Source organism: Poecilia formosa, unplaced genomic scaffold (assembly GCF_000485575.1).
Source record: "Poecilia formosa unplaced genomic scaffold, Poecilia_formosa-5.1.2 Scaffold192, whole genome shotgun sequence".
Lineage (NCBI taxonomy): Eukaryota > Metazoa > Chordata > Actinopteri > Cyprinodontiformes > Poeciliidae > Poecilia > Poecilia formosa.
Genome location: NW_006800131.1, coordinates 664,618 through 691,130, shown reverse-complemented (window position 1 = coordinate 691,130; position 26,513 = coordinate 664,618). Strand labels below are relative to the sequence as shown.

The following is a 26,513-nucleotide window of genomic DNA, read 5'->3' as shown; positions in this document are numbered from 1 at the left end:
ACCACAACAGAAGACATAATAACATGCATATTTAGCTTCTAGTGCTAATGTTGCACTCATGAAACAGACAGGAGTCCTTCTTCAGTTTAGTCTTCTTCAGTCCTTACTAACCAGTTCAGGTTCCACCAGTTGTTTCAATTGATATTAAGGTCTATTTGGTGTTTATCTATTGAAATAGGTAGTTCTAGGTGTTTTTTGGGGGAATCCCAAGTATTGTTATATTAGCGATTAGTTTGATTAGCAACGTTAGCACTACTAACAGCAATCCCGTGAGGATTCACAGCAAAGTGAGCAAATTCTTACCCTGCCAGGATTTCCTAATCCAGAATAATCTGATAGCCAGAAATAGTCTCCTCAAAATGATAAGAAAGAACAACTTTGTTTCGACAGACCCAGATTCCTGTAACTTCAGGCTGTTGGGACGCCGACATGACCCTGCTGACAAAATGTTATTTACAATCTAGTTTCCCCTCAGAGAACTAAAAGAGAACTAAAAATAGTCTTTTTCAAAATTTCCACACCCAAGAGTTTCAGATCTGACTCAGTTATGCATAAAATCAGCTGATTACGGGCACCAGACAATTTCTCAGTGCATCTTCAGTGATAATAAATAATGTATCAATCTAATTGTTGGTAAATTATTTCAGGTTAACCACTGAGTTGATCAAATATCTAGAGCTTTCACTGTATTTATATCATCAGACTTTCTTGAAAAAGTGTTTTCCTTTGCAGTTTTGCTATAAAAAAAAGACTTTTAAAAGTTACACTGTAAATAATGAACTGAAGTAATTTGGTTTTGGTTTAATCAAAATGTGGATATTAATTTTCATATTTTCCTCTATGCTACTGAGACATTTACAAGTGTAGGAGTCCCAAACTAAATATTTAATTCACAAGAAAACATTTGGGAATTAAATATTCACAAATATTTGATTTGTGAATACTAAAAATTCATGAAGTTGTTATTTTCTAAAACAAAATATTTTTTCACAAAATATTCATTTCCTAATTACATATTTAAGTGGGAGCAAAATATTTAGTTTTCAAACTAAAGATTTAACTACAAATTAAATATGTTTTGCAAACTAAATATTTATTTGATACTACGCAATTAATTTCCAAGATAAACATTTAATTTTCAACTAAACATTTAGTTGTGAATACTACAAATGAAATATTTCTTAAACTAATTATTTTCTAAATAAATATTTAGTTTTCAAACTAAATACTTAACTCCAAAATATGTATTTTTCTAACTAAATATTTATTGTTCAAAGTAAGTATTTTGCTAAGACCTAAACATTTATTTGTGAACTAAATATTTAGCTTTAAAACTAAAGTTAAATATTTAGTTATTAACATTTTTAGTTTGTAAACTAAATAGTTAGCTTGCAAATTAAATATTTAATTTGGAACTCTGACATTTATAAATGAACTCCTACATATTTATCCTCTATGACAGACGACTTAAACCAAATTTATTCTGTTAATTTTTTTGCAGTGTAACTTTAAAATGGCTTCCCATGTGGATCAGAACCAGAGGTGCTGGTTTCTCACCGGAGGAGGCTTGGCTACAACGCAGCAGCCCATCTTGTGCCAGAAGTCGCTCATCCCGACGGTCTGCCTGTCCAGCGGCTGGCCGTTGCTCTCTGCTGCCGCCCTGCAGGCCCGAGAAGGAACTGCAGTCTGTGGATAATCCTGGGGCATCCAGACAAAAAGCCACACAAATGTAGACAGTCAGAGGGTAAAACCCTGGAAAAAACCCACAGTAGATTAAAAAAATAAAAATCTACAGGGACTCCAAGTGGTTCAGATTGGACAAAAAAAGAAAATCAGGATATCCACAAATTTCCTCTGGTGAAAAATCCTCAGGCAAAAAAATTTCAATTAAAATTTACTCCTCAGAAGATTCAAACGTTGAAATCCAAACATCCTGCAAAGACAGAAAAAAAAAACCCATTACAAACTTTTTCTTTTTCTAGATTCAGAACATTAAATAATTTAGTCTCGTTATAAGTTTAGTCCTCTGGTTCGTCTTTCAGAAAGTTGCTCCTTTTATTTATCACATTATTCGCCTTTCAGTGCCTCAGCGACCAGGAATTATCTTAATGCCTCTGCGGTTGTCCACCTCAAAGACTCAAACGGCCTCAAGTTTCTAAATTACCACAATCAATCTGCAATCTTTAAATGGCTCCACATTAGGTTGCTTTATCTGCTTGCGAGGCTTGATTTAGCTTTCTAAAACAACTAGACCTTTATCTAACCTTCAGTTATTTTCTTTAAAAACCGCCCCAAATCAAAGCCACAATGCAGAGCAGAGCTGCAGATTCATGAAGCTACCAAATAAGGCTCGGTCAGCGAAACGCTAACGGCGTATGTGATTACATTTTTTAGATGCTTAAATAGCACTTATGGTCCAAAAATCACCACATTTTCAGGAGAAATGCTTAAACATGAGCAAGTCGTCTGAAGACGTTGAGGCAGTCTGTCATTGGGCTGCATGGGAACCAAACCCTGGGAGACGTCAACACGGCAGCAACATTAAGCGTGACTAAACATTAGGTGTGGTCCAAACACGGAGCAGCAGGAAGTAACACAAGCACACCAGGAGCTGCAGGCCTGGAGGAGCGGCGCCGGTGGGTCAGATCACGAAAACCACTCCGGCTCACTAACTCTCAGGAACCAACAGCCTGAAAATAACACATCACATTTATTAAAATTAAAATATTAAACTCTTTTCTTTGTTCTTTGAACAGATTCTGAAATAAGTCATCCTTTAACTACCAAGTGTTGTGAGCATTAATAACATTTGTGGCTATTTTTAACTTAGAAGCACAACAAAAGCAAAATAGACTGGAGCTGCTTTGGCAGCCATTAAATATAAATATAATCCACTCATTTCCACATACTTATCTATTTAATTTTAATCTTTTTAAATTTAATAAAAGTATTAATAGTTGTGAAAGATAGCACCTCTAAGGACCAGTTTATGCAGCTTATCTGCAACAAAAAATTACACTGGGGTTTAGTTGCTCTTTAAACAAAATAAGCAAAAATATTGTACTGTTTGCAGTACCCGCTGTTCAACCCAAAGAGGGCAGCACTGAGCCGGCTTAAGTCTAAATATTGCAAAAAATAAACAAATTTACAAAAAATGTCTAAATTTGTACATTAAAATAAAGATAGTACCCTTAACAATAAATTTATACAGCTTTTTTGCAACAGAAAAGGTTGACTTGGGGTTTAGTTACTCTGTAAATGACATAAACTAAAAAATTGGACTTTAACCAATGGGAAAATTTGGTTGCAGTATCCACTGTTCAACCCAAAGAGGGCAGCACTGAGCTGGTGTGAGGCTAAATATTGCAAATTTTACTAAAATGTTTACAATTTGCGCAGTAAATTGTAAAGTTACTTGCAGATAAGCAAGTAACTTCTTGCTTATCTGAGCAAGAAGTTCAGATAAGCAACTGAACTTCAAAACAAAATAAATTGCCGCTTTTATTACTTAGAAAATAAATAAATACTGTGAAATGTAAAAAAAACAAACAAAAAACATTTGCAGACCAAAGATCAGCTTTCAGCAGGCACAAAATGTCCAACTGCAGGCATCGAATGTAAAAATTATTCATCAACCAGAGCAGGAAACCTGTGGCTTCAGGGCAGAGTTTGTTTATGGGATCAAATGTTTCCTGATGGTTGAAATTAGTGACAAGTTGCTGGTGGCAGATCTGGATCACAATTATCTCCACCTGATGTTTTTATCTGTGGTTTATCTGATTTTTCCCCGTTTGTTTCTGTTTTTCAACCAGATGAACCTCGGCTGGAAGGCAGGAGGCGTTCGCTGCGTCCCGATCAAAAGCTCCAACTGCGTCTATTCTGAGTCGGCTCTGCCTGTTAGAAAACTATCTGGAGTCCCTCCAACACATTTCAGCAGATGATAAGGGAGGAATGTGGAGGCCAGAAACATGTAGCTTCATGCTTGACATCCACAAAGATCAGCAGAGAGGAATTCAGCCCGAGGGGTCGGCTTCGCCAAGGAGAGGACTTCCTGTTTGGGAATCAAACAGTTCATCAGACTGAAACGTCTGAAGGTCTCCACCAAATCCTGGGGATTTTTAAAATTATTTTCCATTTTGATGACTTGGTTCCCTTCATCAGCTGGTTTCATCTGGACTCAGACAAGCACTCAGATCCTGTGTTGTCTGAGCGAGCCGTCACTCGAAAACATTCCACACGTCTGAGCTTAATCTTACATAAATTACCCAAACCATCATTTCGACACATCAGGAGAGAAAACGCCTGTGTGTGATGGTTTTACCTCCGTTTGCTGCTGTCCGTTTGTAAACACTTTCGCTCTCAGGGTTGGTAACCAACGTGTTCACCTCTGGATTACAACCAGAGTGTAAATGGAAACAGAAGAGGTTTGGTGGACTAAAAACTGCATTTTGTTTTATAAAATTTAAATCTAAATTTACAAAACTATAATTTCTGCAGTTTTTCTGTGACCTGCACTGCAGAAATACAAAGTTTAACCAAGTTCTTTTTGTCTAGTTTCTAGTTAAAATATCTCAGTGTACTTGAAATAAGACAAACTAACTTATGAGTAACTTTTCAGCAACATGTAGTAGCTTGTTTTAAGTAACTAATTCCTTAATGTTGACGAAAACATTCTAGTTCCAGTTTCAAGGGTAACTAAGCCGTTACCTAGCAACCCCAGCCAAGCCCAGGCCGTCACCTAGCAACCAGTTTTATTTAGCTTTTAACATGGGAAAATGTCTTATTTTGCGCTAAAGTATTTTTTCATGAATATTAACCATTTATTCACTAAAAACAAGCTGCTAAATCTCACTGAAACGTTGCTAATAAGGTAGTTTTGTCTCATTTGAAGGTCATTAAAGTATTTTCCCTAAAAACGAGATATGGTATTTTTCCAGTGAGACAGCAGCAAAATTCTGCTTCATGTTAAATATTAATATAAACAAAAGAAGACTTTGACAGGACTGGAGGAAAGGGAAGCAAAGAGGCTCAGATGGGTGTCAAAATTTGAAGTGATGCAAGTTTTCAGGAATTTGCATTTCGCCGTCTGCAGTGGATAGACAGACAGACGAATGACCGTTCATGAGCGTAACCAGCACAATGGTGCAAACTCAGTCTAAACTTCCTGTCCTGCAGTCTGTTTGTTCGTCCGCTGTAATAAATTTTGTCCCATTACATCACTGGGAGGAGGTAAAACCGCCTCCTCCCCTCCCATTGTGTTGTTTGCAGGTGGCAGGATCCACAGTCTGCGCAGAAAACTTGATTAATTCCCGTTTATTTATTTAGCTTTGCTACTGATCTACAGTTTTCCAGCCTTTCTGAAGGTCTTTGACTCCTTAACCAAATTATTTCAGCCACGTTTTAGTAAACGTGACCATAAGAAATATTTTTAAATTCTTTTTTAAGGTAACTGTGTCGCAGTAATTTTTGTCCCACAAGCACAAATAGTGCTGCTGAAGAACATTCCCATTTGTAATGCGCTTTTTTGGGACACAAAGAAGTATGATTTATATACTTAAACTGCATAAAGTAAGTGCATTTAATCATAATCATCTTGTCACTTTAAATCCCAATAAGCCGCTGTTGGCCACGCCAAAAAACTCAGCGTTTACGCCTGAAAATGGCTGCAAACACATGCACAATATTATACAACCAAACATCTTTGAAAAGCAGAAGTGGAGCCTCCTGCACAACCAACAAGAAGGCAGGAAAAGACAAAACATTTGTCTTTTCCAGCAGCCATTGTACGGCACACACAGCAGTAGAACCAGCTGAACAAACGTGCTGGAGCTTCAATTGGGTTGCTAGGTAACAGGCTAGGCTTGGCTGGTGTTGCTAGGTAACGCCGCAGAGCAGTTGAATGTGACTTAATCAGGAGATTTTTAAAACGATTCATTTTTCAAACACCGAAAATCATTACATTACTGCAAGAAAAAACAGCATGGTGGTTTTTGAAAGCGCTCGGGTTGTTTTTCAAAGTGGTAGAAACCCAAATGGGGAAAAAAAATAAATAAATAAACCAAATATATCTTCTCAAAAAGTCAAACATGAAACATTATGCTGCCTTCAGAAAGCCTGCTCCTACTGATCAGGGAGAATTAAACAACTTATGAAAAAGTCTGGCTGTATGAAATATCTATTCAACAAATACAGAAAGATTCATGCTTAAAATACATGATTATTTACTTTATTGTGTCTATATTCCAGTTTTTGTGACATATTTATCTGCTGGACAGTCCAAAAACATTCAAACAACCAAAACAACAATAAAAACAAAAAGCCACGGTCGCCACCGGCCTGCTGATGTGAGAGCAGCTGAGCGACGATCAGCTGGAGGGGAGAATCAGCTGAAATGCCACAAAACGACAACAACAGCCCGCCTGTTGGAGGCAAGCGGCTGCAGGTCACACGATCACACTTCAAGCAGATGGGAGAGGAACGCTTATTTACACAAGACGGCCGAGACGTCTGACCTCTGGTTTCACAACGACCCCGGCGAACTTGATGACTAGCGTCAGAAAAGCCTCCAGACAAAAACCTGAAAACTGAGACCCGGCCGTCTTCCTCTTCTCTGTGGGAATTAGTCACTTCTGCACTGAAAAACTCTAATGAATAAGTTAAAGTCCAAGAAATTAATGTTAATGCTAAAATGTTAATGTAACATTTTGTTGATGTTAATACAAATACAAATACATTTCCTGTTTAAAAGCAACTTTCTTGAGTTTCATTATCGATTTTAACAAACCTTTAATGTCAAATTATGAACATAACTGTGAAAAAATCTGAGGAATTGCTCCCAAAATAAATGCCAGTTGACGTTTTGTAAGCTATGAAAAAGCCCTGTGTAAAACATGAAACACTTAAATAAAACAGGGACTGAGCTGTTATTCTGCTCCACTTCCTCCTTTACAGACCTGGTCACACTTCCTGCTGCAGTTTATCTGAGACCACAAGCAGGCTGTAATAAGACAAAAACAAAAAGACAACCAAGGACATCAGCTGAATAAAAATAAATGGGTTCAGATTAAAGAAGAAGAACCTGGTTTTGGGTTTCACAAAATCTCCTTATCGTTGCTTTTCAAGAAACTATAAAATCCTCTCAGGATGATTTTCTATTTTAGTTTTATAATGTACAAACTAAATAAACTTAAAGAATGAACCAGAAGAATCCAGTCTTTTCATTAACTCCTGTTGTTTTTTGTTCTTTATTACATCTTTTTTTTTGACATTTTTGGCATCCCGTACAGAGAAGCTGGTTGCCAGGGGAATATTTTGTTTTACAAAGACAATATCTCAAGATAAAGTGTTAATTATGATAAGAATTTTATTAATTCATGTCAACCTGAAGAGTTTTCACCTTTACCTGGAAAATATTACAGATTTTGTGGTAATTATTTGGACTTTTACTGCAGTACAAATCCTAAATAACAACAAACAAATGACACAGAAAGCAACTCTGCAGCTTGACTATAGTTATTATTATTTACATTTACATATTTTCCACTACTTTTTATTTAGAAGTACAATCATTTTTGATGTCTTTTTGTTTTACATTTTTGAGTAAAAACTATGAAGTCCTGGTACTTTTACTCAGAGCTTTAGTAATGTTAGACTCTTTTACTGGCACCACTTGAAAGGCAACGACTCGTTCTCTGTCATTTTCATACTTTTACATCAGTTTTTAACATTTTTTTCTAAGTAGAGACACTATTTAGGGAATGTATTTTAATTCATTGAGGGTTTTTTGAATCCTCACCATTCAGTTTTACCCCATCATCACATTAAACATGAGGCTAGACTGTTAATTACTCCCTGATCAGTCATCTGAAAGCGGCAAACGTTTCCTTTTTGGCCAGACTTCCAGGCAGAAATGACGTCTTATTCTCAGATTTTCATTAATACTGACCTCAAGAAACCTAAAGTCCACATAAAAAATGCATCATTTGTTTTTATGTGATAATATGCGCCGCAAAAGCTGGAAAGGACGGACTGCGTCACCAAAACCACTTCTCTTCTTTGATTAGTCAGCGCCCTGCTCTGATGAAATCAGAGGGACTTAATGGACTACAAAGTTCATACACAAAGTAACGGATTACTCATCATGATTTCTGTAGTTTTCCAGGAAGTGGCCAGGAGAATCATTAAGAAATACCTTCAAAAGTTATTCCTTATTGCTGTGAGCCAAGATGAGGCTGTTAATGTGCAACGCAGTGGAAGAGAAATCCAATAAAGGCGACCCATTGTGCTAAATTCACATTTCAAGCATCTTTTACGTCCATTTGGGTTTCAGCTGCTTCCAAAAACAACCCAAACCCACCCAGGCATTTAATGTTTTGGTGACTGGAAAATGATCCGTTTCTAAAATCTACAGAATGTAACCAGGAGGCACTGCGCCCGTTACCTAGCAACCCCAGGCAAGCCCAGCTCGTTACCTAGCAACCACAGAAGGCTCCAGAACAGCCAATTCTGAAATGAACTCAAACTAGTCAGTTGACCAGACTGAAATCTTATTATTTAAGAAAGATTTTGAACAAAAACATTTAAGGATCATGTTTTCTACCGGTCCTAACCTGTTCAGGGAACAGGTCACTTTAACCTCCTGAGGAGCAGCGTGGTTAGCTAAACTACTCAAATGTTTCTTAGTTTACCTTTAGCTTGTTCTTCTGTTTTCATCCGTCACTCCCACAAAGCTTTCACTGAAACAAAACCACACTGAGCCTAAAGCTTCTTTCACTTTCAGGTTATGGACTCCTGGTACTTTTCCTCACCGTATTACTTTCTCCTACTACTCTGCATTATCTGCAGTTATTGTCTATTTTACACTCTTTATTTTTGCTTTTCATAGGCTCTTTTTTTACATAATCTTCCAAAAATTTCAACATCTGACAGAAGAAAACTTGTCCTTTTCTCCTTACAAATCTTTAGTTTTTTTATTTAATATGTAAACATAAATAGAACTGTGTTTGTTTAAAAATGACAACAAAATTGTGACCTTGTTTTCCCCCAATTTTAGCTCTGAATGAGTTTAATTTAACTGGACTGAGAGCAAAAACAGCTCTTTGACTTATAAAGATTACTGGTAAATTTACAGCATTGTGGAAAGAAAGTTTTCCTTCCTGGAAGCATCATATAAACAATCACACGGTGAAACATTTGGCTCGGTGTTTCTGTTAATTGCTTAACAAAACCATGTTTTCCAAGCTGTAAAACAATTAAAAGGCTATGATGATAATACTGGAACATATTTGGGACTTTGTCAAAGTGACAGCCTTTATTAATGTTCCTTTTAAAGCTATGTACTTATTGTTCCAGTTAATACTGAACAACGACATGTTGTGCTACATTTATGAAACTGTTAGTTGCTATAAGTGTTTACAAAAGTGATTTTTAATGAGTCAAAGTCCTGAACTCCTTATCAGGTTGTCAGTGAACTTCTTGGACTTTCTGTTTGCGCAGGTAAGTGAGAGCTGTAAAATAAAACCTTCTCATGTTAGCGCAGAGTAAACACCAGCCAACAGGACGTCTCTCTCAGCTTTCCCTTTTTAAAAAATGCTTTTTTACGACAGGAAAGCGTCGACCCCGGAATATGAAGACGGGGTGTTTAAGGTGGCAGAAAGCGGAGCGGCTACAGCTGGAGTCCAGCTTCACAATGGCGCCTTTTCATCCAGACGTTTAAAGGTAGAAAACTTTCCAACCGGTTAACGGTCGACCCTCCTGCTCTGACACAACGAGCAGCTTTCACTTCTCTCCCCCGGGAAGCAGAAAGTTAACACACCTTAAAGTGACGCAAGCCTTCAGGTTCACTCTGAACAATAACGCCGATTCAAAACGCTCCATCGATTATTCCAACCATCAATCATAAGTTATTTAACCACTTAAATCTTCTTTCATACAGTATTAGAAGGATTAAAAGATGCAAATAATTCAGTTTCTTTTTAAAAATAAAACATTTTACGGCTTACGAAACAACATAGCATTCCTTTAGTGTACGTTTGATCATTTATTTGATACGTTTTTGAATTAATCGATAACTAATTGGATAGCAAAAGGTTCTTAATATAAAATGTTGTTTTGTTTTTTTCTTAGATTTTGAACAGAGTGAATCTAAAACTACGGCACTGGAGGAATCCTGGGTAAAATATATTTCCACACAAAATGTACATTATTTTTTTACCGTTCTAGCTCTGAGTGTGGTTTTCAGTCTGTACACTCCAGTCAGCCATTAACCAAATATTATATTAGCTGACAATTCTTTGAGTAATCGATTAATCACAATCAATTTGATTGTTGGGTTTTTATTGACCAGAAAACTCTTGTTTTATTTATTTTTTCAGAAAATAACTAGCAAAATGTATAAATTTACATCATCAGCCTCTTTTAAATTAGCATTATATTGTCTATAATTGATAACACAGAATTCCTTTAGTGTATGTTTGAGCATTTGTAGATTAATTGATACATTTTTGCATTAATCAATAAATTGGGCAGGAAAAGGTGATTTATAGTAGTTCTTTTTTTTACTTTTGTTTTTTACAGAATTTGAAACAAAACTAAAACTATGCTATTTGTTGAGTTTTCTGCAGAATATATTTCCAAACAAAAGGTTTTTATTTATATAAATGCAAATTTTATATCTTTTTTGTGCAGTTTTGGCTTAATTATTGCTCTGAATATGTTGTTATTTTTCACCAAATGGCCATTTTTTGGTTTAAGGAGTAACTAATTACTAAATTAGTTGATGATTATTTCAATAACTGATTAATCACGATTGATACGATTAATAGTTTAAGCTCTAGCCTGAAATTAAACATAAGATCAAATTAGATGTAAGTTTTTATTGTGCATCCATCAGATATAAAACAGTAGATATATAGATAATATAGATCTATAGAGCTATGGAGAGATTTTCTCTTAATTTTCAAATTTAAATCAGTTTCATTGATCCTAGTGCGACAACAGAGCGATAAACACCAAGACTAAACCGACTCCACTTTTGAATGTCTCAGTTTCTTACAAATCAGGGATTAAATTTCCTGCAAAACACATAAAAGCATTAAAGACTCTCTGAACCAAAACAGAGACTCTTTGTTTTGGTTCAGAGAGTCCAAAACAGACTCTCTGAACCCAGAACCAAAACACTCTGGGTTTTGGTTCTGGGTTTTGGTTCTGGGTTGGTGAGAAGGTTCAGTAACGCCTCCTGCAGTGATTTAACTGGATGCAGGTTGTTGAAAGGATGATCTCAGCGAAGCGTTCGACTCCATGACACACACATCCGCTGCTGGTTCTGAGACATTTGTCAGAACCTGAAATCCAGCCAAGCTGACGTTTAATGTCAGTGAACCGGGCCGACTGTGGGAACCAGATAACAAAAGAAAACCCAGAAATAAACATCTCAGACAGAATCCTTCCAGGAATGTCTTAGTAATCACATAATTACTCCAGGGTTTCATGCAAAACCCACTTTTTGGGTCCTTAAAGTCGGGAACCAGCCAACTATTTGGGAGACACTTCAGTGAAGATGTCAGTCCTCAAGCCTCCATATTTTACAAGCTGCACAACAACGTTTATTCCGACTGCACTTCATCTGCACCATAACATTTGTGAGATCAGCAAAAGTTTTCCACTTTAAACAGAGGAGATTTCTTGGCCTCCACCATCTGTTTCAGCCTTGAAGGGAATTCATTATGAAAAATTCACATTTTGCAGATTTTTATTCTTCAATTTGGGTCTCAACTTCTTCTAGAAACAACCCAAGTGCTTTAAAAACAATCACTAAGATATTTATTGGCAATAAATTAAAGTTTTTTTGGTGTCTGGAAAATGAGCCGTTTCAAAAACCACCTAAATGTTAAGTCACATTCGATGGGCGCTGTGCTGCAACCCAGCCAAGGTCAGCCCTGTTACCTAGCAACCACAGCAGAACAGCGTGTTTGCTCAGCTTCTGTTGATTTATGCGCTGCACAATGGCTGCTGGAAAAGTCAATTTTTGTTGTTGTCTTCTAGAAACCATTTGCTGCATTTTTGTTGGTTGTGCAGATGGCTCTACTTCTGCTTTTCAAAGATGTATAAATGAGCATCAGCTTGCAGTCATTTTCATGTGGGAGTGTAAACACTGAGTTGGGGGCGTGGCCAGCAGCAGCTAATCTGGATTTAAAGTGACAGGATGCCAAAACAGCTAATTCAGAAACGAGTTCAGAGTTCAGAGTGAAATCTCATTATCCAACAACAATTTTTGCAGAAAATGTGAAGAACTTGTTTTGTTCAAAGTGTTCGAGGGGTGTACAAACGTTTTGCCAAGTTGGCCAAAATTGTCAGCTCAGAAATAATTTCAGAACAAAAAAATATATAATTTTTAAAAACGTAAAATCACCAAAATGTTGTTGTGATTTATTTTAATCTAGGAACTATTTTATTTAATCAAATAAAGTAAACCAATTTTTTTGTAGGAACTGTATCATACAACCAAAACTGCAAATAGGATTTGCTGGTTAAATGAAAGAAATCCAATTTGCTTTTTATTTTTGGGCTCAACTGAAGTAAACTAAAACTATATTTTTGTCTATTTTGAATGATAAAAACTGGATGTAGATCAGTCTTCATTTGAAAACACTTCCTGTATTTATCTGAGTTTTAACAGACCATTAAAAAGCAGATTTAGGTCCACCAAATGAAAACTTTAGAGTAGATTTTAATGAGTAGATCTGGTCCTAGTTACCATGACAACAGAAACAAACCAGGAAGCTTGGAAAAGATTATCAGTTTATGTGGCATCTAACATTTTTGTAAGTAGATTTTAGTTTCACAGTTTTTTCCTAATTTATATGATTTATTCTTGAGGGGGGCCGCACAAAATCAGCTGAGGGACCACAACTGGCCCCCGAACTTCACTTTGAACACCTTTACCCTGAAAAAAATGCTATTTTTATGTCTCTATGTGACATTTTCAGTTGTTTGCATGATCCCCAGTGACTTATCCAGGTCAAAATAACTAACAATAGTTTTACTTAGAACAAGGAATGGATTTATATGGGGAAAATCAAATCTCGTTATCTTGAAAACGGCTTTTCAGGCCGTTCTCTGCTTCTATTTTGAAACTAAAATCCAGCATTATCAAGACAGGAATGAATTTATTAAACTAATTCAGAACAATTTTGAAACAAAGTCTAAAAACACAATCAGCAAAAAGTCCAGAAACAGCAGGAACGATGCAGAAATCAGTTTCCTTGAAGCCAAACTGCTTGTATTTAACTTTTCCTGGTAATCTTCAGTCGGTTCCCTTAAAAGAAAAAATATCTTCTCATGCTGCAAACAGGACTAACTGGATTATCTGTGAGGAAGTCAAACCCATATCTGGGTTACAGCTCAATGTAGCGTTTAGCTTAAAATGCTGTATTTGCATTTGGCACAACAACAACAACAACAACAACAACAACAAAAAACTGACTAAAAGCTCAAACTGCAGCAGAGCTGATGAGAAATATCTGCTGGCTCAGAGGTTTTCTTCTTTTAATTTTCCAGAAATGTTTGCCTGGAGAAACGTGAATCCCAGTGGAAAGTCAGGGCTTTCCAAAAATGACTAAACATGTTGCTAACGTAACCGCCGTGCCGCTGTGAATACATCCCACAGACACTGGGAACAGAGTGCTGCAGTGTTTCCCTCCTTCCCGCTCACCACACGCCTCTACACCCTCTGCAGACCTGTAATTTGGCTCCAGATCTACAGATCTGCACCCAGAAACTAGAAGCTATCCGTCACAGCCCAGCAGTTATTTTTGGCTCATCCTGAGCAGAGGGGTCGTCTGCGACCTCCGACCTCTGACTTTAACCTCCACCTTCTCGCTCTAATCTTCTGATTGTTTCCGCTCTTTTTGTTTTTGTCCAAGAAAAGAAAAGTCATTTTTTCAGGAGAGTTTTTAGCTGCAGATTCATTTAAATATTTAGATTTTACAGAACTAAGTGATCAGCTTCCTCATTACTTGATTCGTTACGGTTCTTTACTCAAACTTCACTGCAAAAACACAAAATATTACCAAGTATTTTGGTCTAGTTTAGTTGAAATATCTTAGTACATTTGGAATAAGACAAAACTAACTTAACTTTTAAGAAAGAAATAGGAATTTCTTTTAAGTAAATATTTGGTTAATATTCATGAAAAATACTTTATTAGTTAACAAGAAATAAGACATTATTCACATATTAATAGTGAAAAAACCTTTCAGTGGAACCAGTAATTTTTTAAATCAATATTAATGAATTATTTAATACAAAAAGCTTCTATATCTTCCTGAAAAATTACTTGTAAGTTACTTTTGTCATATTTTTAGTTCATTAAGATATTTGCACTAAACTTGACTGAAAACACTTGGTAAGATTTTGTGTTTTTGCAGTGCACAGCTCTGACAGACAGACATTTCTCTACACTACAAAAACATAAAATCTTACCAAGTAATTTTTTTTGGCCTTTTTTCTGGTGGAAATGTCTTAGTACATTTGAAATAAGACAAAACTATCAAGTAACTTTTCAGCAAAAAATATGAGCTTTTTTATGTAAATATTTCTTGACTATTGACTAAAAAGTGGTAGTTTTTTTCCCACGTTAATCTTGAAATAATCTGCTAGTAGTTTTTAATCAATATTAAGGAATTATTAACTCAGAACAAGCTCCTACAACTTGGTTAAAAGTTAATTATACGGTAGTTTTGCCTTATTTCAAGTGAACTAAGATATTTCCACTTGAAACAAGACTAAAATTACTTGCCAATATGTTGTGTTTTTGCAGTCCACAGGGGAGAAATGAATAAAATGGATTATGTGCGATAATTTCACCTCGTCCAGGCAGGAAATCCAGCCCTGAGAGCGGAGGGTAATGAAGCCCAGGGGAGTTTTCCTCCCATGAGTTCTGGTGGTATGCTGTATCCTGTGACCCGTTAGATTCTCTGACCCGATTAGAAACTTCACTCTGCTCTCTTGTACCTTCAGCACAACCTGAACCTTCATTTCAGGAGGAAAACAAGCTTTGAGGCTGGTGATCTAAACTGAACCAGAAAATCGCCTGAAAAGCAGTAATTACTAACATGTTTCCTGCCCAAAGCGAATGGGAGCGAAGAGGCATCTGAAAATATTTAAAAGCCTCTAATCTAGTCTCAATCCACATGGCAGGGTCATTTAAATTACGAGAAGCGACTCTTGTGTACAGTAGATTAATAATTCACAGATTAATCTGTCCTTCAGGGAGGTGGTTGACCTGCGAACTTCAGCTAACATCTGAAGATTTCCTGCATTTTAATCAGTTTACATGTTTCTCCGGTGAATTACAATGAAATAATTGCTCGTGTTGCTTATTTTTAGTGAAAAAGAGGCAGCGGACTCACCGGAGAGGAGCAGCAGGGAGGCAATGAGCGGCTGAAGGAGTGAGATCATGAACCAGCTGCAGCTTTCTGACAGACTCTCTGCCTTTCTCTCTCTCTGTGTGCGAGGTGTGGCTCCAACCAGGAAATCCGCCCTCTTTTTTCACTAAAGACCTTCATTTTTATCTTTTCTCCTCCCTTTTACTGCTTCTGAGCGGCCGAACAGCGCCTCCTTCTGGCGGCAGACAATCATCTGAGTACAACACACAAAACGACAGTTTACCTCTTTTTGGGCATAAACTGTGGGGGAGATTATAGATAAAAAGGAAAGGTACATTTCTGCCAAAAATTTTGAGACTGAGCTCAGAAATGTTAAGGACGTTTCTGAGTCTGAAAAGTGGAAAATTTACCAGAAAAAAATCAGAAATTTTGAAATGAATTTCAAAATTTGCTAGAGAAAAATGAAATTTTGAGATTAAGTTCAGAAATTTTCTAGAAAAAATGAGAAAATTTGAAAAATTTGCTGGGGGTGAAAAATCTAAATTATTGAGATTAATCTCAGACATTTTCTTGAAAAGGTTAGACATTTCTGAGTTTGAAAAGTTCAACATTTGCTAGAAAAATCAGAGAAATTTTCCAGAAAAAAAAGTCCAAGAAAATTTCTGAATTTGAAAATTTGATAGAAAAACCAAAAAAAAAAATAAAATATTGAGATTAGTCTATGAGATTTTCCAGACAATTTTCTGAAATTTCTTAGCATGAAAAGTGAAAATTGTGCTACAAAATTTTCAGAAATTTTGAGATTAATATGAGAAACATTCTAGAAAAACAAGGTAATTTCTGAATTTGAAAAGTGGAAAATTTTCTAGAAAATATAAAAACATTTCTGAACCTGAAATTTGGGAAATTTGATAGACAAACTCCAGTAATATTGAAATTAATATTAGAAATGTTCTAGACAAAAACAAGGTATTTTATGAGTTTCAAAAGCTGAATGAAGATTTTCCATTGTTTCTGAGAATAGAATAGAATAGAATAGAATAGAATAGAATAGAATAGAACAGCTGTTTATTTGTTTAGCCAACCGCGCCTCCATCCATCTCTAATTGAGCCACATAAATAAATAAACTAATGAATTAATTAAGTTAATATTAGATTTTTAACCTCGTTATGTGGCCACATGGTGCGCACATGTAAGTAGGTTCGTGTGGGTACCACCGTGCGCTCATTACCAAACCCAGAAGAAATGTAGCCCAGCGTACCGGAAATATCAGCTCCTTTCAAAATAAAACACAGTCTTAATATGTAGATGTAAGTAATTGTGATATATTTTCATGGAATAATTGCACTTAATTTACACTAAAAGTACATTTAATTTTTATTAAGATATATTTTTCTTGTGGATGGAAACTAAAACATCAACAACACCTAAAAACTGCAGCCATATCACTTTTCAAAAGGCTAGGTAATATTTGCTGCTCTTAATCCATTTTATTTAGCTGGACCGACGGGGAAAAGGGTCTTCCTCTCTTATTTTGAAGTGCTCAACCGGACGTGCTTCTGTATAAAACTCCGAACTTGACACTGAGCTCATTAAAGCTGCGGCAGAACCTCAGCGGCACCACCTGACCCACCAGCTACAAAAAGAAACCAGTGGAACAAAAGGAGAGGGAAGCATCCTGGTACAAACAGGTAGAAAAATATTTACCTGCTCTGCTGATTAAGAATTTTATTTAGTATTTATCCCTGTTTATTTTTAATATTCGCCGCATCTGAGGTTAATCTAAAAATAAAATTACGCTTCTAAAATAAGGAGATAGACACTCTAGTTAGTCTAGTTTTGATTTATTTAGTGAAACCTGTTTTGATTTGTTTATTATTTTATGGATTGAGTCGTGATTTCTGCGCCGGCCAACGCCTCAATCTGCCGCTGATCCTCCACCGCAACCAAAAACCAATAATCAATATCTCCAGCAGCCGATATAGGCGGCAGATTTTAACCCCCGTTTTTCTTTATTTGTCGCCGAGCAGCCTGGAGGTTTTTGTTGGTGCTGATATGAATGAGCTGACGCATGCAGGACGCGTTTCCAGGAATAAAACCAGCCTGAAATAAAACCCGCAGAAATCTGAGCGGCATTTCCGACTGCGGTGACCCAGTTTTTCATGTGGGTGTCAGGAATAATCCGCATCTGTTTGACGGAATAGAGGATGACTGATGCTGAACCACACCCGGCTAACAATAATCACCTCCATCATCTTCTAATTTAGCTCCAACGGGAGCGTCCATTTTGGTCTTATTTGGTCTCTGCGATGCTGCGGCTTCACAAATATATTCTAGTTTACTTTAAATGTACTGCATTGATGTGTTTTTTTATTGCTAATAAATGTATCAATAAAATAAGCTGGGTTATGTAGTATTGGTTTTAATGCAACGATTTTACAAAATAAACAGTATAACAAGTTACTAGTCCTGATTTGTGAGCTGCTGACTTGATGACATCACAAGAGGTAAACGAATCAAGCTGTAGGAGAGTTTTTGACCGATTTCAACAGATTTTGAAGCATCTTTGTTGCATTTGAGTTACCAGGGATTCAGCTGTTTGACCTGGTTAAAGCTGCAATACGTAACTTTTATAAAATGTTTTTTTTTTACATATTTGTTACATCATGTCGCTCTGTCTTAGTACACTGTAAATAAGACTCCACTCATTTCACAATCAACGGGCACTGTGGTGTTACCTAGCAACCCCAGCCAAGTCCAGCCCATCACCTAGCAACCAGTTCTAGTTTCACTATAGATTATTTCACTTGTAACAATATCAGTGAAACTATTACTTTTTAAAATCAAAATTAAGGAATTATTGACTTAAAACAGCTCCTATATTTTGCTTAAAAGTTACTTCAAAGTTAGTTTTCTTACTTCAAGGGAAATAAGATTTTTGTATTAGAAACTGGACCAAAACACTGCAAAAAAATAAGATTTTGCATTTTGACGTGTTCAACTAAAAATGCACAATAGTTTTGCTGTGTATTCTTTTCTTTCTAATAAATTGACATGTAATATTTTAAGTGAAAGGTTTGAAAAAGGGACTGAAAGTTGTACAGTTTCTTAACTCATTGGTCAAGATGTCAATTTTAGTTTATTCAGCAACAAAAATGGAGTTCCATTATCGGACGAGACTTTTAACAGTTACAAAAATATTAAATTATCATTATAAACTCACAGAAGGTCCTCAAACTAATAACTCGTTTTTGAGTAAAAGATTACTTTAGATTTACTATGGCTAAAAAAAGAAAAACAATTGTTTTGTACAGAATAGTTTCTATTTAAGACGTACATCTGTTATTGAAAATTGCACACAAAAAAAAACAACAAAGAGTCTTCGTCTGCATCAGCTCCATTTGCTGGAGTAAAACATTCCTACACTGAAGAGGTGGTGAAAGTAGCACCACTTCAACATATTTCTACTGAAATAAAAGTAAAATGTAGGGGCCCAAGAAATTACTCAAGTCGGAATAAAAAAGTATTTGGTAAAAAGTTTGCTCAACTACTGACTAACTGATCAAATTATTCATCATTTAATATTTAAAAATTACATAATTAAATGGACCAAAATGTGGAGTTAAGTGGAAATTTTGGCATTTTAAAGACAAAACTGACAATAATTCACATAAGCAGCAAAAAATAACCAAATCAGACTAAATAACATGTTTTCCAAGCCAGTTTCTTTCAATAAATAACTTATGAATCTTTAACAAAACCTGCAGGTCTGTGTCTGAGTCTGGTGAATATTTGGTTAAAACATGTTTGTCTTTCAATCAGTGGGTAGAAAATCCAGAAATTTTATTTTAATAAGAGTTAGAAGTACAGCGTGCTAAAAATATTCCTAAACACACATTTTTACAAAAAGTTACTGAAGTAAATGTAATGGAGTAAATCTAACCAGATTCTATTCAACTCTGCTAATCTGCGTCCAGGGCCCACACTGAACTGCTGCATGCGCCACACATGGCCCCTGGGCCTCAGTTTGGACAGCACTGTGTGTCTGTTCATGTTTATTTTAAACGTTTTTGTTTACAGACTGCGACAGGATGGAGAAATCCAGCAGCCAGTACGACTCGTTCCTCTTCTGGAGGCAGCCGATCCCGACCCTCGACCTGTCGGAGTTGGAGGATCTGGGATTCGCTGTCGGCGATCCGATCAGCAGCAGCAAGGCGAGGGACAAGACGTCCCAGCTGCGCAGACAGGACGACGAGGCGAGCTGATAGTTTACAAACCGTTTCTGAGTTCATTGGGTTGTCCTGTCCCAGAACCTGCAGCATCTTTACGCTTGTTTTCCCCGCAGGACGAGGAGTTGTCTGAGTTTTCCTCCTTTAATTACTGGAGAGCTCCCATCGCTGATGTGGACGCTCTGCTGGCTGACCTGAACCTGCTGCCCTGAACCCGCCAGAACCTGAACCCAGATCAGCCCGACTTCATCCAGAACCGTCAATAATCTGAGACTAGACCTCCTAATTCTGCAACCAGACTAAAGTTCACCTGATTATCTAAGGTTATTTATTTACATCTCAGTTTGTTCAAGTTTAATTATTTGGATTTTACAAACTGCAACACTTAGAAACACCTTATATATTTTGCATAGATTTAATCTAAAATAAATGAGTTTATTTTAATCTATCTGCACATTTTGGCTGCAGGATCAAACAACTTCCTGTCCCATTTAGTCTGATTCATCTGGTATGAAATAAGACTTTATTTAACATCCTGCAGTTTGATTTTTGTTTTATGAGTTAACGTTTGTGCCTTTTGTCATTTTCTTAGGATCCGCTGTACTAACAGCTAATTCTTCATGTTTTTATTTATTTATGCATGTATTTATTTATTTTTGTCACTTGCTGTTGTTGAGCAAAACTGAAACTTCAGAACAGACCTGACACCAGAAATAAAAGGATCCTTTTTTTAAGAGTCCAGTCTGATTTATTTAAAATGTATCAATTCCCCCCCAAAAAATTAGAATCTGAGTAAAATATTAAGATGATAAAAAAAACTTATCCAGTATATTTGGAGTAAGTTTAGACTTAGGCACCATGAAAACTGAATCAAAACAAAATCCAGACAGTCACACAGTATGTTTTCTAATAAGTTGTACTTTATTGCATTAAACAAGTATTTTAAAGTAATAAAAAAAAAAAAAACACTTAATATATAGTATAACATTTGTTTACTTTTACATGACATGGGAGGAGCGGGAAGGCATTTGAGAAAAAAAAAACATTGTATAATTTTATAAACTACTAATCACATTTCTCCCAAGATTCAAATAAATTATCAGCAAAAAATAAGTTGAAATAATAAAAAAGTGTTTTCACACCTTAAAGAAAAATCCAGTACTGGTTTAAGCGTGAACGATACGTGGATTATTGAAGCAGGCATGGAGCCACGCATATAAAGTCAGTAAATAATCTTAACACAGAACTAGCAAGATCTTTTTTGTTTGCTTTTGATACAGTTTAAAATATAGTTTTTAAATAAAAATACACAAAAAACGTAACGTATTTGCCTTTCAAGTTTAAAAACCGATAACACTCACTTTGCAAATTGTCTAAACCAAGTAGTTTCCACGTTTAAAAATGTGTTTATTTTAAGGAGTTCAGCTAAATTTTTAATTAAATTAAGCTCTGCGGTAAATTCAACTCCGACATCTTTTAAATAGTGTCTTAGAAGGGACAGGAGAGCTCTGATTTTTCACCCCCTGTTCTGGGATCAGCATGTTTTCTGACTTCGCGTGAGTCTGAGCGTTATACATGCTGCAGTAAGCTGATTTCTGGTCTGTTCTGGTTCGCGCTGGCTAAGCCCCGCCCACAGGGAGGTTAACGTATTATGGCTTCCACCTCCGGTGTCGCGCCGCCGCCATATTTGTATCAGACAAAACACAATAATCAAGAGTTTTTAAACGGCTCCTCGGCGGGTGAATCCCTGCCAGACTTTCACACACCCCTGTTGAAATACGGTTACAGGGTTTACCGGGTAGCAAAAGAGGCAAAAACCAGCCGAAATATAACTTTTTAACCATTTGAACGCTTACGGGCTAACGGCTAACATAGTTATCTGGTAAACAGCAGAATGAAAAAAGTACGCATTTCCTGCCATGACTTTCAAAATAAAATGGGGGCGGTGATAAACTGGTATTTTGGTGAAATACTTTAGCGTATTTTGACTCAAAAAATTATCTACACTTTAAGGCTTTAATTTTTATACCGTATCTTTATATATATTGGAAGAATATTTACTTTAAAAGTGGTTAAATATTTTCCAAAAATACTTATAACACATGTAAAATGCAAAAAATCAGTGGGGAGTTATCTTAATTTTTCTAATTATTATTTTTGACAAAAAGTTTCTAGTCAGTGTTGTCTCGTGCCATATTTTTATATTGTTTAGTCTGATGTAATTAAAACTCTGAATATAATATAGCATAACTTTTTAATATTTCTGTACAAAATAAAATCTACGAAGAATTGGTCAAATATTTTAGTGGCATCCATGGCACAGGTTGTGATCTAATATAGTGTGCAGCTCTGAATTTAACACATGATACATCTTAGTTGAACGTTAAAGCTGAGATGACAAAGTATGTCTGGTATTCTTCTTATTTATATGAAATATTTTGACAAGAGTTCAAATATTTGACCATTTTAAAATCTGACGGAATCGCATAAATTGGAAGACGCGATAAAAGCTGCATTTTCGTGACATTTAATTTTTTAAAATTAAAATAACGAGAACTAGTCTTATTTTGAAGGCTCAATATCAACTTCCGGCTGCGTAACTGCTACCGATTGCTAACTTTCAGCAGTAAACAAGCTCTGAGGACTACGACAAGCTACAGAGGTCCCAAATGCCCGTTTTTAGCGAATTTTGAAACAGATTCTTCGCATATCTGGCCCATGCTACGTCTCGAAGAACCATAAAATCGCACAAATCCTCTTCACGCGGCGGGGTTTGCGCTTCTTAGCCGGCTAGCTTGCTAACATTAGCAGAGAGGAGCAGCCTGGTTGGACCCGAACAAACCTGAACGCGGTAAGTAGCCGCTCTGCCGTCCTACGCCAGGAGAAGACTCATATTTTCCGAGCTTTCTTATATTTAAAGATTACAGAAATAACCACAAAAGGTGGAACAATATCATCATACACTCCTCCGGTAAGCGCTTTGGCGGTGCACGCTTGCAGAATGCAACTTAACCGGATGTGGAAGTAGTTTTTTCTCCGTGTGTAAAATAGGAGATTTCTGTGTGACTTCCCCCGGAAAACCAACAACTTAATATCAAACAGTTTCCTGTCGGTGCTTCTGTTTATTTCTCGGTAGCACCGACGGAGATGTTTATATGTAGAATGCCGTAGAAAGCAGCTTAGATGGGGGGACGGGGGTACGTGGCACATGGCGGTCTATTTTCTGGCCGTGAAGGCGCGTAAAATGGCTCCTCGGCCCCGGAGACAGAAGTCTCGTCCCGCTCCGCTGTTTCGCAATAACAAACAGTGTTTGTTCGCAGGAGTTCCATTATCGGACGAGACTTTTAACAGTTACAAAAATATTAAATTATCATTATAAACTCACAAAAGGTCCTCAAACTAATAACTCGTTTTACAAAATGGTCCCACTTTGATTCTTAAGAAGTTTTTTTCTGTATAGTTTTAGCAAAAAGGAAGGTAATAGGCTAATGCTTGAATGCGAGTAATTCCATAATCGGACACATATGAATATGTATGCGTGGTCCTGTTTATAAGACCATAATTTGCTTTTATAAATTTGCTCATGAACCGGAAAAGTTGTCCAATTTTTTTAAAACTAAATTATTGAAACTGCACAAGTTTTTATTTTGTTGTAAATGCAGTTTGTTACTGAAAGGCGGGGTTCTGTCCGATAATGGACACATATTTAGCTTTGAAACCCCGTTACAGTGAATGGAGGGGGAAGCTAACACCCTTCTTTTTTGAAAGCAGTTTTTAACTTTTTTTTTTGTTGGAGAGTTTCAGTGAAATAAATTGACAGATTAATTATGTTCTGGTGTTTAATAAATAAATCCACTTAGGCTTAGTTAAATATTCACATTGAACCTAAGAAAGGCATCATTAAAGTTTTTTAATGATAGATTTTATAAGCTTTCACCAGCATTAAAAGAATATTTTCTGACATAAATAAATCAGTTTATGTGGATAATGTGTGAAACTAATTCCCAAAACATTTGAGAACTATTAAAATCATTGTTGTAACCATTTAAAAACTGTTTAGGTTTTACATTTTTGGAAAAAAGCAACTGTTTTTACTTTGATCTATTTTTAAACTGCTGTTAATTCATTTTCCTGTCTTAGAAACTAAATAACTATAGTTTGGAGTTATTTTTGTTTTTTGTTCATGTAGCCGTCACTGCCTGTGTTTCATTTTCATGTTTTTAGCCACAACATAAGCTGAAAATACAGTTCAATTAATGTTCAATAAATTACATTGTTATTGAAAGGTACACCACAGACTGATGTTTTCAACCCTTTACTTTTGTTAATTATGATGGTTTTCTGCTTGCAGCTAATGAAAACACAACATTTAATATTAGATATTACATCAGACCAATAAACTTTGCTTGAAAAATTGTTCAAAAGGCTTTTAATCTGACAAATGAGCCTCATCAGAATTCATATTGTAATTTGCAGAATGTGGCTCATGCTGCTAATCTAAAATCTGTGTATTTTGGATGAGGATAAGCATTGCAAGTGTTTTTTATGAACCCCTGCTCTGATGTGTGTTAGATGTCGCTGGTGGATCTGGGGAAGCGGCTGCTGGAAGCAGCAAGGAAAGGAAACGACGATGAGGTCCGAAACTTGATGGCCAACGGAGCGCCGTTCACCACCGACTGGGTGAGACGCTCAGAATACTCCTTTACAATAATCTGTTCTACCTCTAAATTATGCAATGACTCGATAAAAGTAAAGCTTTTTTCTCATTTTGTCATTTCCAACCACAGACTTTAATGTATTTTATTCAGAGCTGCAACCATCAATAATTTTACTAATCGATTATTTGGGCATTTAATCAGATAAAAAAAACATTTGGCACATTTTTCATTTAACCTCTAACAATTTTTAATACAATATTAGAAATACATTAAAAATGCAAACAGACAAATAACTCAGTTCCTCTTTTAAATAAGAAAATAAAAACTTTATTACATAAATGCAATAAAATGGAGAAAAGAGTTGGTGAATATTTTGATCTGCATATTAAGAATGTAATACAGACTTCAGGTGGTTCAAAACAGAAACTTATTAAATTCATTTGGTTCTGTTATAACAACATTTCCTTTAATGACTTTTGTCTCTTTTTGTGCTTTTGATCTCACTTTTCCACACCAACCAGCTGAAGCAGCCAGTTTATTCACTGCAGTGATGTCACAGTTGTTTAATCTGCATGTGATTTCTTCCTCTTCTTCTTCCTCTTCTCTCTCCACAGTTGGGGACATCGCCCCTCCACCTGGCCGCCCAGCACGGCCACTACTCCACCGCCGACGTCCTGCTGAGAGCGGGCGTCAGCAGAGACGCCCGAACCAAAGTGGACAGGACCCCGCTGCATATGGCAGCTGCTGAGGGACACACAGTCATCGTAGAGCTGCTGATCAGGGTGGGACTTCAGGACCGACTGGCTGCAGTTTGTTTCAGTCGGCCATCTTTTCTTTACCTTTATGACATCACCAGGGGGGTGGTGGATCCAAAGACCAGAAAATAGTTGGACAGAATTGTGTTTTTGACTCTTACAGTGCATTTAATGTATATAGACAGAACAGTGGACGGAGCAGATATGCTAAATATTAAAAATAATAAACAATAAAAGAACTAGTTGATGAAGAATAAAAAGAACTAGTTTAAAAGCAATAGATGAACCAATTTATAAACAGTAAAGCAATTAAAAACAAACAGTTTGTAAACAATTAATCTAGTTATATAAAACCGCTAAAACTTTAAAAGTAGTAAATATGAAGTGGGGGACAAGACAAACAATAAAATCTTAAACATGATTGTGAAGTATTTAAAAAAAGCAAAAGTCTTTAATGATCACATGAAAGTTTGTGTGAAACGACTAAACGTCGCATCAAGACTTTCACTCTTTGCTCTAAATGCAGACGACCAGATAAATTCATGTGAATTAATGTTTTAAATCGTTTTTGGTAAACCTGCTTCAGAGCGGTGCAGACATCAACGCCAAAGACATGCTGAAGATGACGGCTCTCCACTGGGCGGCGCAGCACGGCCACCACGGCGTGTGCGACACCCTCATCAAACACGGTGCCGACGTCCACGCGCGCAGCAAATTCGACAAGACGCCGTTCGACATCGCAGCCGACATCCAGAACACGGAGCTGATGCTGATGCTGCAGGTGAGAGGAGCTGCAACATCTAGTCATATTAAGTTGTTTCTAGTTATCACTGCAGCTGCAAATCATCTTAAACATTTACTCTTTCTGCTGGATGCCAAATCAAAGTGCCAACTTGAGATCCGCACCAACAGAATAATTTTAAATTAATCCACTGTAGGAGCTAATTAGCTAGCATGTTTGCACTTAGCCAGATGTTTGCTGGTGTCTGCTTACAGGAGAGCATGCAGAACCAGGTTAACATGAACCAGGTGAGCATGAACGTGGAGACGAGCAGCACCACCAACCAGCCACAGTTCATAATCCAGGGAATTCCCGCCATCCCTGGGGGCGTGATGAACCTGGCGGAGCTGCTGAACAAGGCCAGCGCAGGTGAGAACAGAAACTGTTTAAATGAACCCAAAATGAACCTGGTGTTGGTTCAACGGCGTTTAAATACTCTGACCTGGAGAAGACGAGGAACTGAAGCCTTCTGAGGCCAAGGAGTGAAGTTTGTTATGCCGACATGAAAACATGAGAAAAAGTTTCCATCGGCGTGTTCGAGGTTTCTGACAGTAGAAAATGTAAAGTATGACACAAAGTATTTGTCTTTGTATTATCAAGCTTTTAATAATTAATAGAACCATAAACCTTTTCTGAAATGTCGACTTTGCTGAACCCAAATCAGCTTTTATTTAATTTATTAAACTTGGCTAAATATAGCAAG

The 26,513-nt window shown here is 36.5% G+C and overlaps 3 protein-coding genes and 3 long non-coding RNA genes across 6 annotated transcripts in view; 5 read left to right on the top strand and 1 right to left on the bottom strand.

Annotated features, from left to right (window-relative positions):
* LOC107837954 (uncharacterized) overlaps nucleotides 1-4,140 on the top strand; it is a 4,932-nt gene extending 792 nt beyond the window's left edge. The window contains exon 2 of the long non-coding RNA XR_001664007.1: nucleotides 3,813-4,140. This is a non-coding gene — a long non-coding RNA (uncharacterized LOC107837954). The remainder of the gene's footprint in view (nucleotides 1-3,812) is intronic.
* The window catches only part of cdc42se1 (CDC42 small effector 1), a 25,274-nt gene extending 9,756 nt beyond the window's left edge, over nucleotides 1-15,518 (bottom strand). The window contains exons 1-2 of the mRNA XM_007566535.2: nucleotides 15,411-15,518; nucleotides 1,558-1,933 (exon numbers count right to left, since the gene is read on the bottom strand). Of these exons, the coding sequence (XP_007566597.1) occupies nucleotides 1,558-1,707 (150 nt within the window). The 5' untranslated portion in view covers nucleotides 1,708-1,933; nucleotides 15,411-15,518. The remainder of the gene's footprint in view (nucleotides 1-1,557; nucleotides 1,934-15,410) is intronic.
* Nucleotides 5,740-26,513, top strand: part of LOC107837953 (uncharacterized) — a 24,319-nt gene continuing 3,545 nt past the window's right edge. Inside the window, exon 1 of the long non-coding RNA XR_001664006.1 lies at nucleotides 5,740-5,878. This is a non-coding gene — a long non-coding RNA (uncharacterized LOC107837953). The remainder of the gene's footprint in view (nucleotides 5,879-26,513) is intronic.
* Nucleotides 9,560-10,172, top strand: LOC107837955 (uncharacterized). The gene is made up of 2 exons (XR_001664008.1): nucleotides 9,560-9,717; nucleotides 10,126-10,172. It is a non-coding gene; the product is annotated as an uncharacterized LOC107837955 (long non-coding RNA).
* Nucleotides 16,963-20,352, top strand: mllt11 (MLLT11 transcription factor 7 cofactor). Its single transcript, XM_007566534.2, has 3 exons — nucleotides 16,963-17,078; nucleotides 19,468-19,643; nucleotides 19,733-20,352. The coding sequence occupies exons 2-3, from the start codon at nucleotides 19,479-19,481 to the stop codon at nucleotides 19,826-19,828; spliced, it is 261 nt and encodes an 86-aa protein (XP_007566596.1). The 5' UTR covers nucleotides 16,963-17,078; nucleotides 19,468-19,478; the 3' UTR covers nucleotides 19,829-20,352.
* The window catches only part of gabpb2a (GA binding protein transcription factor subunit beta 2a), an 8,076-nt gene continuing 2,175 nt past the window's right edge, over nucleotides 20,613-26,513 (top strand). Inside the window, exons 1-5 of the mRNA XM_007566532.2 lie at nucleotides 20,613-22,467; nucleotides 24,189-24,296; nucleotides 24,889-25,056; nucleotides 25,616-25,810; nucleotides 26,026-26,179. Coding sequence (XP_007566594.1) covers nucleotides 24,189-24,296; nucleotides 24,889-25,056; nucleotides 25,616-25,810; nucleotides 26,026-26,179 — 625 coding nt within the window. The 5' untranslated portion in view covers nucleotides 20,613-22,467. The remainder of the gene's footprint in view (nucleotides 22,468-24,188; nucleotides 24,297-24,888; nucleotides 25,057-25,615; nucleotides 25,811-26,025; nucleotides 26,180-26,513) is intronic.

Excerpts from the sequence above, each read along its gene's own strand:
- mllt11 (XM_007566534.2), top strand. The coding sequence starts at position 19,479 with ATGGAGAAATCCAGCAGCCAGTACGACTCGTTCCTCTTCTGGAGGCAG. Across the intron at positions 19,644-19,732 it reads TGCGCAGACAGGACGACGAG|GACGAGGAGTTGTCTGAGTT; the intron begins GCGAGCTGATAG and ends TTTTCCCCGCAG.